We start from the raw sequence: 18112 nt of genomic DNA on the forward strand, positions 1-18112 counted from the left end.
GAAACATGTTCCCGATGTTGGGGGAGTCCAGAACCAGGGACCACACACACACACACACACACAGTTTAAGAATAAGGGGTAAGCCATTTAGAACGGAGACGAGGAAACACTTTTTCTCACACAGAGAGTTGTGAGTCTGTGGAATTCTCTGTGTGGGTGGAGGCCGGTTCTCTGGATGCTTTCAAGAGAGAGCTAGATAGGGCTCTTAAAGATAGCGGAGTCAGGGGAGAAGGCAGGAACGGGGTACTGATTGGGGATGATCAGCCGTGATCACATTGAATGGCGGTGCTGGCTCGAAGGGTGGAATGGGTAAGCCATTAAGATACCCTCTCATCCTTCTAAACTCCAGAGTGTACAAGCCCACAGCCGCTCCATTCTCTCAGCATATGACAGTCCCACCATCCCGGGAATTAACCTGGTGAACCTATATACATCAATGATTTAGACGAAGGGATTCAAAGTAACATTAGCAAAGCTGGGTGGCAGTGTAAATAGCAAGAATGTCCTTCCTCAAATTAGGGGACCAAAAATGCCCGCTGGTCTTTGACATTTCCACCCTGGTGTGGGGGGGGGTGAAGGTTCTGACTGTCTACCCTATCTACGCCTCCCGTCCGTTTATAAGCGTCCATCAGGTCTCCCCTGTCCCTGATTGGGGATGATCGGCCATGATCGCATTGAATGGCGGTGCAGGCTCGAAGGGCCGAATGGCCTCTACTCCTGCGTCTATTGTCTGTTCCCTCCCCGCCACAGGTTCGACATTGACGAATCCTCGCCCAGCCTCACCGGATGCTGCACGGACGACTGCACCTACGAGATCCTGAGCCGACGGACGAAATACGGCGAGCTCCCTCACCAGCACGGGGGCCAGCACTGCGGGGGCTGCTGCCACTGACCCTTCGGCCCTCCGTCCCAGCCCCGTACTATCCCTACCTACTACCGGTGCCGCTCGCTCGGGGGGGGAAAGCCCCACTCCCCCCCCAAAACACACCGACGGCGGCTGCAAGAACGGAAACTGCAGGCGCCGGCTTCGAAGCGCAGGTGCAGGCACGAAGACGCCCGGAGGAACTCAGCGGGACGGGCGACTTTTCGGGTGGGGGGGTGGGGGGGGGGGGAGGAGACCTGAGAGGGTCGGGGGGGGGGGGGGGGGGGGGAAACGAGAGATATAGACGGCGATGGGAGAGAGAGATCTAGAAACTAGGCACAGGAGGAGGAGGCCATTCGGCCCTTCCAGCCAGCACCATTCGCCACTCATTGTGATCACGGCTGATCGTCACGCAATCAATAACCCGTGCCTGCCTTCTCCCCGTGTCCCTTGACTCCACTGTAGAAACATGGAAACTGGGTGCAAGAGGGAGGCCATTCGGCCCTTCCAGACAGCACCGCCACTCATTGTGATCACGGCTGATCGTCCCCCTATCAATAACCCGTGCCTGCCTTCTCTCTCCCCCACCCCCCACACACATCCCTTGACTCCACTGTAGACACATAGGAAATGGGTGCAGGAGGGAGGCCATTCGGCCCTTCCAGCCAGCACCGTTTCTAGCACCAATGAGTGAAAGATAATGTACAAACAATGTAACGCTGGTGTGGAGGAGAGAATTGAATGGGTTTAGGCGAGAACGGGTTTAGGTGAAGAAGGAACTGCAGATGCTGGAACAATCGAAGGTGGGACACGAAATGCTGGAGGAACTCAGCGGGTGAGGCAGCATCTATGGGGAGAAGGAATTGGCGACGTTTCGGGTCGAGACCCGGAAGGGTCTCGACCCGAAACGTCACCTATTCCTTCTCTCCGTAGATGCTGCCTCACCCGGCATTTTTTTTTCCCTCTCTACCTACGAGTTTGGTTTTAGAGACAAAACAGCGCGGAAAAAACAGGCCCTTCGGCCCAGCGGGTCCGTTCCGGCCAGCGATCCCCGCATATCAACACCGTCCCACACACACACACTGGATACAATTTTTCACACACGCGCCAAGGAAGGTTACCGACGCGCCTGCACGCCTTCGGAGCGTGGGAGGAAACCGGAGAACGTGCAAACTCCGCGCTGACAGTGGTCGGGATCGAAGTCCCCGTCTCTCACAAGCCGGTACAATGACAAGGGGGGGGGGGGGGGGAGAGAGGGGAGGCAAGGGGCCTACTTGAAGTTAAGAGAAGTCAATGTTCATACCGCTGGGGGCCTGAGCTGCCCGAACGAAATATGAGGCGCTGCACCTCCATTTTGTGCGCTGGGCCTCACTCTGACAATGGAGGAGGCCCAGGACAGATAGGTCAATAGTAGTGGAGACGGGGGTTCAATCCCGGCCACGGGTGCAGGTGCTGACTGCGCGGAGTTTGCACGTTTCCTCCCCGCGACCCGCGTGCGGGTTTTTCTCCGGGCGCTCCGGTTTCCTCCCACGCTCCGTAGACGTGGAGGTTTGTAGGTTAGTTGGCTTGTTGTAAATGTAAAATGTCCCCAATGTGTGTGTGTGTGTGTGTGTGTGGGATAGTGTTAGTGTGCTGGTTGGAGCCGACTTGGTAGGCCCGAGGGCCCGTTTCCGTGGGAACAGAGGATAGTGTTAGTGTGCTGGTTGGACCAGACTTGGTAGGCCCGAGGGCCCGTTTCCGTGGAAACAGAGGATAGTTTTAGTGTGCTGGTTGGACCAGACTTGGTAGGCCCAAGGGCCCGTTTCCGTGGAAACAGAGGATAGTTTTAGTGTGCTGGTTGGACCAGACTTGGTAGGCCCGAAGGCCCGTTTCCGTGGGAACAGGCCCATTGGCCTACCAAGGCTGCTCTTTTAAAAAAATTATATATATATCTATGATCTCTCGTTTCCTCCTCTGGGTCGGAAGAAGGGTCCCGAAACCGAAACCGAAACCGAAACCTCCCTTCTCCGCCCATCCCTTCTCTCCAGAGATGCCGCCTCTTCTGCTGAGTCTCCTGCGTTTTACTGCCTATTATCCGGTAGCTTGTTTGTTTTATAAAAGACCCCGTTTTTTTTTTTTTCTACTGCACACTGTTCTGCTCAAGGATTTAAAATACTGTGAACAATTATCCAGCCATTCACTGCCGAAGTCTACCCCTCTCGGTCGAGCGGGTGGGGAAGGGAATTGAATCTCGACGACTTGATACGACAAAAACATTCGCAAGAAACCTCTCGGTTTGTTTTTTTTCTACTCGAAAGGAAGGCGGTTTTAACCAGAAATAAGTTTGTCCGATTTTTAAATAAATTACTCTTTTCTCCTAAAGTCAAAGTTAGTTTTATTTGTCACCTGCATCCGAAGGTGCAGTGATATGAATTTGCCAGCAGCGATACACTAGGAAAGGACTCGCACGATACACAATCGAATTTAACACAAATCAAAGTCGGGGCCACGAACTCTTCCCAGTCGCTGCTACGGACGGCCGGATATACAGGCCCTCTCATCGGGACGATCCCAACTCGGACGTCGGGACCGTCGAACACACTTGGAGCGCCCGAATCGTCACTTTCAGAATCGGAATCGCACTTTATTCGCCAAATATGTTTTGCAAAAACACGAGGAATTTCGCCGGCCAGGTCAGTCATACAATTAAAACCATATAATAACCATATAACAATTACAGCACGGAAACAGGCCATCTCGACCCTTCTAGTCCGTGCCGAACACGTATCCTCCCCTAGTCCCATATACCTGCGCTCAGACCATAACCCTCCATTCCCTTCCCATCCATATAACTATCCAATTTATTTTTAAATGATAAAAACGAACCTGCCTCCACCACCTTCACTGGAAGCTCATTCCACACAGCCACCAGATTCAGATTCAATTTTAATTGTCATTGTCAGTGTACAGTACAGAGACAACGAAATGCATTAAGACAACGAAATGCATTTCCGTGGAAACAGGATAGTTTTAGTGTGCTGGTTGGACCAGACTTGGTAGGCCCGAAGGCCCGTTTCCGTGGAAACAGGCCCTTGGGCCTACCAAGGCTGCTCTTTTAAAAAAAAATATATATATCTATGATCTCTCGTTTTCTCCTCTGGGTCGGAAGAAGGGTAGTAAAGAAGTTCCCCCTCATGTTACCCCTAAACTTCAGTCCCTTAATTCTCAAGTCATGTCCCCTTGTTTGAATCTTCCCTACTCTCAGTGGGAAAAGCTTTTCCACGTCAACTCTGTCTATCCCTCTCATCATTTTAAAAACCTCTATCAAGTCCCCCCTTAACCTTCTGCGCTCCAAAGAATAAAGACCTAACTTGTTCAACCTTTCTCTGTAACTTAGTTGCTGAAACCCAGGCAACATTCTAGTAAATCGCCTCTGTACTCTCTCTATTTTGTTGACATCCTTCCTATAATTAGGCGACCAAAATTGTACACCATACTCCAGAATTGGCCTCACCAATGCCTTGTACAATTTTAACATTACATCCCAACTTCTATACTCAATGCTCTGATTTATAAAGGCCAGCACACCAAGAGCTTTCTTTACCACCCTTTCTACATGAGATTCCACTTTCAGGAAACTGTGCACAGTTATTCCCAGATCCCTCTGTTCACCTACATTCTTCAATTCCCTACCATTTACCATGTACGTCCTATTTTGATTTGTCCTGCCAAGATGTAGCACCTCACACTTATCAGCATTAAACTCCATCTGCCATCTTTCAGCCCACTCTTCCAACTGGCATAAATCTCTCTGTAGACTTTGAAACTCTACTTCATTACCTGCAACCCCACCTATCTTAGTATCATCTGCATACTTACTAATCCAATTTACCACACCATCATCCAGATCATTGATGTACATGACAAACAACAGTGGACCCAACACAGATCCCTGTGGCACCCCACTCGTCACCTGCCTCCAACCTGACAAACAACCATCCACCATTACTCTCTGGCATCTCCCATTCAGCCACTGTTGAATCCATCTTGCTACAGATCGCTCAAAAGAACACATTTGAACGGGGACATCCACCACAGTGACTCCTCCACATTCCTCACTGTGATGGAAGGCGAACTGAAGTTCAAGTCCATCCTTTTGTTCCTCCTCGGTCGTGGGCCTTGAGCCTCTGTTGACGGGACGATCTTGACTCCGCGGTGGCGTTCAGGGCCCTCCGCGTCGAGGCGATCAGCTCCCGCAGCGAGGGGGATGTCAGCACTCCCGTGCCGGGCTGGTCGAACCTTCCGCCTCTCCCGAGACTGCGAGCCCTTGGAGTTGATTCCACAGTGGCAGCGGTGGGAGCAATCCCAGGCAAGGGATCCGCTCCGATGCTAAGTCCACGCCCCGCTGTGGGGCTCACCACCAGCTCCAGCGATGGTAGCGGCAGGTGGGACTAGTGTAGATGGGGTTTGTTGGTCAGTATGGACCAGTTGGGCCGAAGGGCCTGTTTCCATGCTGTTCGATTCTATTCAGCCCAATGTACCGAGGTACATAGAAACATAGAAATTAGGTGCAGGAGTAGAGGCCATTCGGCCCTTCGAGCCTGCACCGCCATTCAATATGATCATGGCTGATCATCCAACTCAGTATCCCATCCCTGCCTTCTCTCCATACCCCCTGATCCCCTTAGCCACAAGGGCCACATCTAACTCCCTCTTAAATACAGCCAATGAACTGTGGCCTCGACTACCCTCTGTGGCAGAGAGTTCCAGAGATTCACCACTCTCTGTATGAAAAAAGTTCTTCTCATCTCGGTTTTAAAGGATTTCCCCCTTATCCTTAAACTGTGACCCCTTGTCCTGGACTTCCCTAACATCGGGAACAATCTTCCTGCATCTAGCCTGTCCAACCCCTTAAGAATTTTGTAAGTTTCTATAAGATCCCCTCTCAATCTCCTAAATTCTAGAGAGTATAAACCAAGTCTATCCAGTCTTTCTTCATAAGACAGTCCTGACATCCCAGGAATCAGTCTGGTTACAGTGAAAAGCTTTCGTTGCTTTTCCGCTAACCAGTCGGGGGAAAGACAACACATGATTACAATCGAGCCGTCCACAGTGTACAGATGCAGGAGAAATGGAATAAGGTTTAGTGCAAGGTAAAGTCTGATTAGAGCTAGGTGGGAGTTCAGGACCGCTCTCTGGTTGTGGTGGGATCGTTCAGTCACCTGATAACAGCCGGGAAGAAACAGTCTCTGAATCTGGAGGTGTGTGTGTGTGTGTGTTCGTTTTCACACTTCTGTACCTCTTGCCCGATGGGAGAGGGGGGAAGAGGGAGTGGCTGGGGGGTGAGACTGGTCCGCGATTGTGCTGCTGGCCTTGCCGAGGTGTCGATGGAGTCCGTGGAAGGGAGGTTGGAATGAAAGCTCCCCTGAATTTTCGATCGGACATTCAGCACCGAGGTGGGTGCGGTGGTCTGTGGGGTAGAATCATTGAGGTCATAAACAGGGAGGGAGACAAAGAGACTGATAGTTCTATAAACAATGCCTCTGGTTGACTACAACCCCTCTCCCTCACAATGAAGATATCGAGGCTGCCTCTTAACATCTTCCTTGGAGTTCTCCTATCACTAGGCAAGTAGCCAAATGCCTTTATGTTCCCCGATGTTGGGGGGAGTCCAGAACCAGGGGGGGTCCACACACACAGTTTAAGAATAACGGGTCGGCCATTATAGGACTGAGATGAGGAAAAGCTTTTCCACCCAGAGAGTTGTGAATCTGTGGAATTCTCTTCTAGAAAACATAGAAACATAGACAATAGGTGCAGGAATAGAGGCCATTTGGCCCCTCGAGCCTGCACCACCATTCAATATGATCATAGAAACATAGACAATAGGTGCAGGAATAGAGGCCATTCGGCCCTTCGAGCCTGCACCGCCATTCATTGTGATCATAGAAACATAGACAATAGGTGCAGGAATAGAGGCCATTCGGCCCCTCGAGCCTGCACCGCCATTCAATATGATCATAGAAACATAGACAATAGGTGCAGGAGGAGGCCATTCGGCCCTTCGTGCCAGCACCGCCATTCAATATGATCATGGCTGATCATCCAACTCAGTATCCCATCCCTGCCTTCTCTCCATACCCCCTGATCCCTTTAGCCACAAGGGCCACATCTAACTCCCTCTTAAATATAGCCAATGAACTGTGTGGCCTCAACTGCCCTCTGTGGCAGAGAATTCCACAGATTCACCACTCTCTGTATAAAAAATTATTTTCTCATCTCGGTCCTAAAAGACTTTCCTCTTATCCTTAAACTGTGTGTGACCCCTAATTCTGGACTTCCCCAACATCGGGAATAATCTTCCTGCACCTAGCCTGTCCAACCTCTTAAGTAGTTTCTATAAGATCCCCCCCTCAATCTTCTAAATTCTAGCGAGTACAAGCCGAGTCTATCCAGTCTTTCTTCATAAGAAAGTCCTGACATCCCAGGAATCAGTCTGGTGAACCGTCTCTGTACTCCCTCTATGGCAAGAATGTCCTTCCTCAGATTTGGAAACTAAAACTGTACGCAATACTCCAGGTGTGGTTTCACCAAGACCCTGTACAACTGCAGTAGAACCTCCCTGCTCCTATACTGAATTCCTTTTGCTATGAATGCTAACATACCATTCGCTTTCTTCACAGCCTGCTGCACCTGCATGCCTACTTCTATTGAGGGAGTGCAACGTAGGTTCACCAGGTTAATTCCCAGGATGGCGGGACTGTCATATGATGAAAGAATGGTGGGGGCAGTGCAGTGGCAGCAGCCTTGTCAGCAGCGTGTTAGTCTTTTTCAACTTTTTAAATTTTTTTAGTATGTCTTAAAGTCTGTTTTTAGTGTTTCTTAGTGTGTTTTGTGTGGGGGGGGGTGAGGGGGAAACCGTTTTGGCCGCCTCCTCCATGGAGAGGCGACTTTTTCCAGGTCGCCTCCCCCGTGGCCTAACAGCGAGGATCGGCGCGGCCTTTCCCGGAGACGCGCCCGGTGCAGCGGGGACTGTCAGCACGGAGCTGGGGCTCGCTGGAGGGGAGCGCTCCGTTCCGTTGGCCCGCAGCAGACGGCAGCCTGAAGCCGTGCGCGGTCTGCACAGCCCCAGCTGGCGCGGCGTCTACAGCCCGGGATCCCTCGTGGGGGACCCGGGGGGGAAGAAGAAGCTTCCACCGCCGGCCCGCGGCCATCTTATACCGCGGGTCCGGTATGGACTTACATCACCCCTAGAGGGGAGCTTCGACCGCCGGCCCTGCAGACTGCGGTGCTTACGGCTGCGACGTGGAGGGAACTTTAAATCTTCCACCGCCGGCCTGCGGCCTACACCAACTAAAAGCCGCGGTCTCCGGTGGGGAGGAGCCGACTCTGGACTTACCTGGACTTGTACCTTGTCCTTTTACCATCTGGACGCCCGCAGCAACGGCTGCGGAGGGTTGAGGTCCCGACCACGGGGGGAAATGGAGGAGGACTGGCCAAATTGTGTGCCTTCCACCACAGTGATGAATGCTGTGGTGGATGTTTATGTTAAACATTTATTGTGTTTTTGTGTGTGCCCTTTATCATTGTATCGCTGCTGACGTATCATTTCACTTCCACTTTTTGTGCAATGTGACAAATAAACCGTTGTATTGTATATTGTATTGTTGGTTTGACTGGGCTCGTATCCACTGGAATTTGAAGGATGAGAGGGATTCTTATTGAAACATATAAAATTCTTAAGGGATTGGACAGGCTAGATGCAGGAAACATGTTCCCAGTGTTGGGGGAGTCCGGAATCAGGGGGTCAAACACAGTTTAAGAATAAGGGGTCGGCCATTCAGGACTGAGATGAGGAAGAACCTTTCCACCCAGAGAGTTGTGAATCTGTGGAATTCTCTGCCACAGAAGGCGGTGGAGGCCGATTCACTGGATGTTTTCAAGAGAGAGAGTTAGATTTAGCTCTTAGGGCTAACGGAATCAAGGGATATGGGGAGAAGGCAGGAACGGGGTACTGATTGTGGATGATCAGCCATGATCACATTGAATGGCGGTGCTGGCTCGAAGGGCCAAATGGCCTCTACTCCTGCACCTGTTTTAGACAATAGACAATAGGTGCAGGAGTAGAGGCCATTCGGCCCTTCGAGCCAGCACCGCCATTCAATGTGATCACGGCTGATCATTCCCAATCAGTACCCCGTTCCTGCCTTCTCCCCATATCCCCTGACTCCGCTATTTTTAAGAGCCCTATCTAGCTCTCTCTTGAAAGTATCCAGAGAACCGGCCTCCACCAGAGGCAGAGAATTCCACAGACTCACCACTCTCTGTGAGAAAAAGTGTTTCTTTGTCTCCGTTCTAAATGGCCGACCCCTTATTCTTAAACTGTGGACCCTGCTTCTGAACTCCCCCAACATCAGGAACCTGTTTCCTGCCTCTAGAGTTTTCAAACCCTTAATAATCTTATATGTTTCAATGAGATATCCTCTCATCCTTCTAAACTCCAGTGAATTATCTCCCTCTCTCCCTCTCTCTCTCTCTTCCTCCCTCTCTCTCTCTCTCCCTCCCTCTCTCTCCCTCTCTCTCCCTCTCTCCCTCTCTCTAACACACTCCCTCCCTCTCTCTTACAGAGATCTCCAGCGCGGCGAGCATACACAACTTCTCGTGGCCGGTGAGTGGTTTGGGTTAAAGGTCACGGTGGAAGGGGTCAGACTGGGGTCAAAGGTTATCACGGAAAAGATCAGGCCAGGGTCAAAGTTGATCGGTGGGAAGGCCAGACTGGGGTCAAAGGTCACGGTGGGAGCGTTCGGGCTGGGGTCAAAAGCTCTTGAGGGGGAGGTCAGACTGGGGTCAAAGGTTACATCGGAGGAGGCTGGACAGGGGTTATAGGTTACTGGGTGATAGGTCAGGCATGGGTTGAAGGTCATCATTGGAGACGTCAGACGGGTTGAAGGTCACGGGGGGGTCAGGCTGTGGTTTAAAGGTTACTGGGACAAAGGTCAGACTGGGGTTAAAGGTTATCGGGGAGAGGTCAGTGTGGGGTTATAGGTCACCGGGGCAAAGGCCGAACAGGTTCAAGGTTTCAGTGGAGAGGTCAGACTGGGGTTGAAGGTCACGGTCGGGGGGGGGTCACGGGTCGGGGGTGGGGGGGTGGGGCTGTAGTTGACCCCTGTCTCTCTCTCTCTCTCGCCCCCGTCAGGCAGACTGTGACTACACCACCATCTGTGTGCGGGAACTGCGGCCCATATGTGGCACAGACGGACGCACCTACAAGAACCGCTGTGACCTCTGCAAGGAGAAAATGTGAGTCACTGTGCCCTCTAATCCCCACTCACTGTGCCCTCTAATCCCCCACTCACTGTGCCCTCTAATCCCCCACTCACTGTGCCCTCTAATCCCCACTCACTGTGCCCTCTAATCCCCACTCACTGTGCCCTCTAAATCCCCACTCACTGTGCCCTCTAATCCCCACTCACTGTGCCCTCTAATCCCCCACTCACCCCTAATCCCCACTCGGTCACTGTGCCCTCTAATAATCCCCCACTCACTGTGCCCTCTAATCCCCCACTCACTGTGCCCTCTAATCCCCCAGTCACTGTGCCCTCTAATCCCCACTCACTGTGCCCTCTAATCCCCCACTCACTGTGCCCTCTAATCCCCAGTCACTGTGCCCTCTAATCCCCACTCACTGTGCCCTCTAATCCCCACTCACTGTGCCCTCTAATCCCCACTCACTGTGCCCTCTAATGTGCCCCACTCACTGTGCCCTCTAATCCCCCCTCTAACTCACTGTGCCCTCTAATCCCCCCACTGTGCCCTCTAATCCCACTCACTGTGCCCTCTAATCCCCCCTCTAATCACTGTGCCCTCTAATCCCCACTCACTGTGCCCTCTAATCCCCCCACTCACTGTGCCCTCTCCCCACTCACTGTCACTCACTGTGCCCTCTAATCCCCACTCACTGTGCCCTCTAATCCCCACTCACTGTGCCCTCTAATCCCCACTCACTGTGCCCTCTAATCCCCCACTCACTGTGCCCTCTAATCCCCACTCACTGTGCCCTCCTAATCCCCTAATGCCCTCCCCCACTCACTGTGCCCTCTAATCCCCACTCACTGTGCCCTCTAATCCCCACTCACTGTGCCCTCTAATCCCCCACTCACTGTGCCCTCTAATCCCCCCTCACTGTGCCCTCTAATCCCCACTCACTGTGCCCTCTAATCCCCACTCACTGTGCCCTCTAATCCCCCACTCACTGTGCCCTCTAATCCCCCACTCACTGTGCCCTCTAATCCCCCCACTCACTGTCCCCCCTCTGTGCCCCTAATCCCCACTCACTGTGCCCTCTAATCCCCCACTCACTGTGCCCTCTAATCCCCACTCACTGTGCCCTCTAATCCCCACTCACTGTGCCCTCTAATCCCCCACTCACTGTGCCCTCTAATCCCCCACTCACTGTGCCCTCTAATCCCCACTCACTGTGCCCTCTAATCCCCACTCACTGTGCCCTCTAATCCCCACTCACTGTGCCCTCTAATCCCCACTCACTGTGCCCTCTATCCCCCACTCACTGTGCCCTCTAATCCCCCACTCACTGTGCCCTCTAATCCCCACTCACTGTGCCCTCTAATCCCCACTCACTGTGCCCTCTAATCCCCACTCACTGTGCCCTCTAATCCCCACTCACTGTGCCCTCTAATCCCCCACTCACTGTGCCCTCTAATCCCCACTCACTGTGCCCTCTAATCCCCACTCACTGTGCCCTCTAATCCCCCACTCACTGTGCCCTCTAATCCCCACTCACTGTGCCCTCTAATCCCCCACTCACTGTGCCCTCTAATCCCCACTCACTGTGCCCCTCTAATCCCACTCACTGTGCCCTCTAATCCCCACTCACTGTGCCCTCTAATCCCCACTCACTGTGCCCTCTAATCCCCACTCACTGTGCCCTCTAATCCCACTCACTCACTGTGCCCTCTAATCCCCCACTCACTGTGCCCTCTAATGCCCCCCCCACTCACTGTGCCCTCTAATCCCCACTCACTGTGCCCTCTAATCCCCCACTCACTGTGCCCTCTAATCCCCCACTCACTGTGCCCTCTAATCCCCCACTCACTGTGCCCTCTAATCCCCCACTCACTGTGCCCTCTAATCCCCCACTCACTGTGCCCTCTAATCCCCCACTCACTGTGCCCTCTAATCCCCCACTCACTGTGCCCTCTAATCCCCCACTCACTGTGCCCTCTAATCCCCCACTCACTGTGCCCTCTAATAATCCCCACTCACTGTGCCCTCTAATCCCCACTCACTGTGCCCTCTAATCCCCACTCACTGTGCCCTCTAATCCCCACTCACTGTGCCCTCTAATAACTGTGCCCTCCCCCACTCACTGTGCCCTCTAATCCCCCCCTGTCACTGTGCCCTCTAATCCCCCACTCACTGTGCCCTCTAATCCCCCACTCACTGTGCCCTCTAATCCCCCACTGTTCACTGTGCCCTCTAATCCCCCACTCACTGTGCCCTCTAATCCCCCCTCACTGTCACTCTAATCCCCACTCACCCTCTAATCCCCCACTCACTGTGCCCTCTAATCCCCACTCACTGTGCCCTCTAATCCCCCACTCACTGTGCCCTCTAATCCCCCAGTCACTGTGCCCTCTAATCCCCCACTCACTGTGCCCTCTAATCCCCACTCACTGTGCCCTCTAATCCCCCACTCACTGTGCCCTCTAATCCCCACTCACTGTGCCCTCTAATCCCCCACTCACTGTGCCCTCTAATCCCCCACTCACTGTGCCCTCTAATCCCCCCTCACTGTGCCCTCTAATCCCCACTCACTGTGCCCTCTAATCCCCACTCACTGTGCCCTCTAATCCCCCACTCACTGTGCCCTCTAATCCCCACTCACTGTGCCCTCTAATCCCCACTCACTGTGCCCTCTAATCCCCCCACTGTCACTGTGCCCTCTAATGCCCTCCCCACTCACTGTGCCCTCTAATCCCCACTCACTGTGCCCTCTAATCTATCCCCACTCACTGTGCCCTCTAATCCCCACTCACTGTGCCCTCTAATCCCCCACTCACTGTGCCCTCTAATCCCCACTCACTGTGCCCTCTAATCCCCACTCACTGTGCCCTCTAATCCCCCCACTCACTGTGCCCTCTCACTGTGCCCCACTCACTGTGCCCTCTAATCCCCCACTCACTGTGCCCTCTAATCCCCCACTCACTGTGCCCTCTAATCCCCCACTCACTGTGCCCTCTAATCCCCACTCACTGTGCCCTCTAATCCCCCACTCACTGTGCCCTCTAATCCCCACTCACTGTGCCCTCTAATCCCCCACTCACTGTGCCCTCTAATCCCCCACTCACTGTGCCCTCTAATCCCCCACTCACTGTGCCCTCTAATCCCCACTCACTGTGCCCTCTAATCCCCCCATCCCCCACTCACTGTGCCCTCTAATCCCCACTCACTGTGCCCTCTAATCCCCACTCACTGTGCCCTCTAATCCCCCACTCACTGTGCCCTCTAATCCCCCCTCACTGTGCCCTCTAATCCCCACTCACTGTGCCCTCTAATCCCCAGTCACTGTGCCCTCTAATCCCCCACTCACTGTGCCCTCTAATCCCCACTCACTGTGCCCTCTAATCCCCACTCACTGTGCCCTCTAATCCCCCACTCACTGTGCCCTCTAATCCCCCACTCACTGTGCCCTCTAATCCCCCACTCACTGTGCCCTCTAATCCCCCACTCACTGTGCCCTCTAATCCCCCACTCACTGTGCCCTCTAATCCCCCACTCACTGTGCCCTCTAATCCCCACTCACTGTGCCCTCTAATCCCCCCAGTCACTGTGCCCTCTAATCCCCCACTCACTGTGCCCTCTAATCCCCACTCACTGTGCCCTCTAATCCCCCCACTCACTGTGCCCTCTAATCCCCCTCACTGTCACTGTGCCCTCTAATCCCCCACTCACTGTGCCCTCTAATCCCCCACTCACTGTGCCCTCTAATCCCCCACTCACTGTGCCCTCTAATCCCCCACTCACTGTGCCCTCTACTCACTGTGCCCTCTAATCCCCACTCACTGTGCCCTCTAATCCCCCAGTCACTGTGCCCTCTAATCCCCAGTCACTGTGCCCTCTAATCCCCCGGTCACTGTGCCCTCTAATCCCCAGTCACTGTGCCCTCTAATCCCCACGTCACTGTGCCCTCTAATCCCCCACTCACTGTGCCCTCTAATCCCCAGTCACTGTGCCCTCTAATCCCAGTCACTCTGCCCTCTAATCCCAGTCACTGTGCCCTCTAATCCCAGTCACTGTGCCCTCTAATTCTCGGTCACTGTGCCCTCTAATCCCACTCACTGTGCCCTCTAATCCCCAGTCACTGTGCCCTCTAATCCCCCACTCAATATGCCCTCTAATCCCCATTCACTGTGCCCTCTAATCCCATTCACTGTGCCCTCTAATCCCACTCACTGAGCCCTCTAATCCCAGTCACTGTGCCCTCTAATCCCCCAGTCACTGTGCCCTCTAATCCCCAGTCACTGTGCCCTCTAATCCCCCACTCACTGTGCCCTCTAATCCCAGTCACTGTGCCCTCTAATCCCCCACTCACTGTGCCCTCTAATCCCCAGTCACTGTGCCCTCTAATCCCCAGTCACTGTGCCCTCTAATCACCCCAGTCACAGTGTGCCCTCTAATCCCAGTCTCACTGTGCCCTCTAATGCCCCCAGTCACTGTGCCCTCTAATGCCCCCCTCTCACTGTGCCCTCCTAATCCCAGTCACTGTGCCCTCTAATTCTCGGTCACTGTGCCCTCTAATCCCAGTCACTGTGCCCTCTAATCCCCACTCACTGTGCCCTCTAATCCCCCAGTCTCTGCAGCTCTCTGTGAATTCAAGGTGAAGTTCCCCTCCAGTCTGAAGCCGGGTCCCGACCCGAACCTCCCCCTGTCCCACCCCCCCCGCTGAGTTCCTCCAGCACTTCTGCGCTTTAATGAAGCTCTCTCTCTCTCTCTCTCTCTCTCTCTCTCTCTCTCTCTCTCTCTCTCTCTCTCTGCTCTGATTTCCAGGAAGTCCGGCCGTGATATTAACATCAATAACCACGGGAAATGTTGATCCTCACGGAGGGAGAGAGACGGAGAATCTTCGCCGCCCCCTCAATCCACGACCGGACCGTCAGGAACGTCCCGGATAATAGAACCTTACAACTGTGAATAAAATACAGATGTTTCATGTATATCTGCCCTCTCAGTGCCTGATTAGAGGGCACAGTGAATGGGATTAGAGGGCACAGTGACTGGGATTAGAGGGCTCAGTGACTGGGACTTCTGCGCTTTAGAAGGCACAGTGAATGGGGGATTAGGGCACAGTGACTGGGATTTCCAGGGCTCAGTGAGTGATATTAAGATTAATAACAGTGAATGGGATTCTTTTGGCCGACAAACTCCACACGGAGAGAGACGGAGAATCTTCGCCGCCCCCTCAATCCACGACCGGACCGTCGGGAACGTCAAGGATAATAGAACCTTATAACAGTGACTGGGATTAGAGGGCACAGTGATCTGGGATTAGAGCCGATTGTGCCACAGTGACTGGGATTAGAGGGCTCATGACTGGCGATTAGAGGGCACAGTGAATGGGATTAGAGGGCTCAGTGACTGGGATTAGAGGGCACAGTGACTGGGATTAGAGGGCACAGTGACTGCGAAACTGACTTTTGAGTTCATAGAAACATAGAAATTAGGTGCAGGAGTAGGCCATTCGGCCCTTCGAGCCTGCACCGCCATTCAATATGATCATGGCTGATCATCCAACTCAGTATCCCGTCCCTGCCTTCTCTCCATACCCCCTGATCCCTTTAGCCACAAGGGCCACATCTAACTCCCTCTTAAATATAGCCAATGAACTGGCCTCAACTACCCTCTGTGGCAGAGAGTTCCAGAGATTCACCACTCTCTGTGTGAAAAAAGTTCTTCTCATCTCGGTTTTAAAGGATTTCCCCTTTATCCTTAAGCTGTGACCCCTTGTCCTGGACTTCCCCAACATCGGGAGCAATCTTCCTGCATCTAGCCTGTCCAACCCCTTAAGAATTTTGTAAGTTTCTATAAGATCCCCTCTCAATCTCCTAAATTCTAGAGAGTATAAACCAAGTCTATCCAGTCTTTCTTCATAAGACAGTCCTGACATCCCAGGAATCAGTCTGGTGAACCGTCTCTGCACTCCCTCTATGGCAATAATGTCCTTCCTCAGATTTGGAGACCAAAACTGTACGCAATACTCCAGGTGTGGTCTCACCAAGACCCTGTACAACTGCAGTAGAACCTCCCTGCTCCTATACTCAATCATTTTGCAATGAAAGCCAACATACCATTATTCTTTAGAGATACAGCGTGGAACACGCATGTCGTTACAGTGTGGAGGAAACTGGAGCTCTCTAATTCCCCATTCACTGTGCCCTCTAATACAATATTGACTGATGCCCTCTAATTCAATGGTAGACAAAAATGCAGGAGAAACTCAGCGGGTGCAGCAGCATCTATGGAGCGAGGGAAATGGGCAACGTTTTGTCCCGTTCGAGCCAGCACCGCCATTCAATGTGATCATGGCTGATCATCCACAATCAGTACCCCGTTCCTGCCTTCTCCCCTGACTCCGCTATCTTTAAGAGCCCTATCTAGCTCTCTCTTGAAAGCATCCAGAGAACCGGCCTCCACCGCCCTCTGAGGTAGAGAATTCCACAGACTCACAACTCTCTGTGAGAAAAAGTGTTTCCTCGTCTCCGTTCTAAATGGCCGACCCCTTATTCTTAAACTGTGTGTGTGTGTGTGGCCCCTGGTTCTGGACTCCCCCAACATCGGGAACATGTTTCCTGCCTCTAGCGTGTCCAAACCCTTAACAATCTTATACGTTTCAATGAGATGCCCTCTCATCCTTCTAAACTCCACAGAGTGTACAAGCCCACAGCCGCTCCAATCTCTCAGCATATGACAGTCCCACCATCCCGGGAATTAACCTGGCGAACCTACGCTGGGCTCCCCCTCAATAGCAAGAATGTCCTTCCTCAAATTAAGGGGGGCCAAAACTGTACACAATACTCCAGGCACCTATGACGGGTGCGGGCATTCGCGTAAGTGGGACAGGCCGTGTAAGGTGAGAGGGGGAAGTTTTATCTCACACACGGAGGGTGGAGGGTGCCTGGATCGAGCTGCCAGGGGTGGTGGTGGAGGCAGGTACCATTGTGACGTCTAGGAGGCCTGTGGAGATGATGGCACACGGATCAGAAGAGATGAGTCTCACGCCATTGCGTTCAACACAGACATCTTGGGTCTGTTCTCTCTCCTGCGTTCCACCAGACAGGACTTTAAACTAACGACGAGAAGTATTTTCTACAGCGCGTATATTTTGCAAATGGAGACACAAGGAACCGCAGGTGCCGGTTCACGAAGAAAGACTGACAAAGTGCTGGAGTAACTCAGCTGGTCCGGCAACACCTCTGGAGATCAGGAACAGGTGGCGTTTCGGGGTCGGGACCCTTCTTCTGACTGGTGTGGGGTTCGGAAGGGGTAGGACAGGGTAGGATAGTTGAGAAGGGAACAGAGGCGTAACGCTGAGGTTCTATGAGGCCACATTTGGAACATGGTGAGCAGTTTTGGGCCCCGTATCTGAGGACGGAGGTTTACGGGAATCCCAGGAACTTACGGTGAGCGTTTGTCGGCGCTGGGCCCGTACTCTGCTGGAGTTTAGAAGGATGAGTGGGGACATCATTGAAACTTTACAGAATAGTCAAAGGCCCGGATAGAGTGGGTGTGGAGAGGATGTTTCCACAGGTGGGAGAGTCTAGAGTCTAGGACCAGAGGGCACAGCCTCAGGATTAAAGGACGTTCTTTAAGGAAGGAGATGAGGAGGAATTTCTTTAGCCAGAGGGTGGTGAATCTGTGGGATTTTTTCCCACACAGACGGCTGCGGAGGCCACAAGTCAGTGGATATATTTAAGGCAGAGATAGATAGATTCTTGCTTGGAGCGGGTGTCAGGGGTTATGGGGAGAAGGCAGGAGAATGGGGTTAGGAGGGAGAGATAGATCAGCCATGATCGAATGGCGGAGTAGACTTGATGGGCCGAATGGCCTAATTCTGCTCCTACAATGTATTATTATTATTCACGGACAGAGATGAGGGTTTCTACACAACCATGAGTTTGGTTTCTTGTCTCGAGGTACAGGGAAAAGCTTTTGTTGTTGCCTGCTAACCAGTCAGCGGAAAGACAACACATGATT

General features: G+C 52.8%; 1 protein-coding gene across 1 annotated transcript in view; it reads left to right on the plus strand.

Annotated features, from left to right (window-relative positions):
* Positions 1 to 1081, plus strand: part of LOC129695119 (N-alpha-acetyltransferase 40-like) — an 11907-nt gene extending 10826 nt beyond the window's left edge. Inside the window, 1 exon segment of the mRNA XM_055631865.1 lies at positions 751 to 1081. Within this exon segment, the coding sequence (XP_055487840.1) occupies positions 751 to 892 (142 nt within the window). The 3' untranslated portion in view covers positions 893 to 1081.
* The last annotated feature ends 17031 nt before the right edge of the window (positions 1082 to 18112 follow it).

Source organism: Leucoraja erinacea, unplaced genomic scaffold (assembly GCF_028641065.1).
Source record: "Leucoraja erinacea ecotype New England unplaced genomic scaffold, Leri_hhj_1 Leri_946S, whole genome shotgun sequence".
Lineage (NCBI taxonomy): Eukaryota > Metazoa > Chordata > Chondrichthyes > Rajiformes > Rajidae > Leucoraja > Leucoraja erinaceus.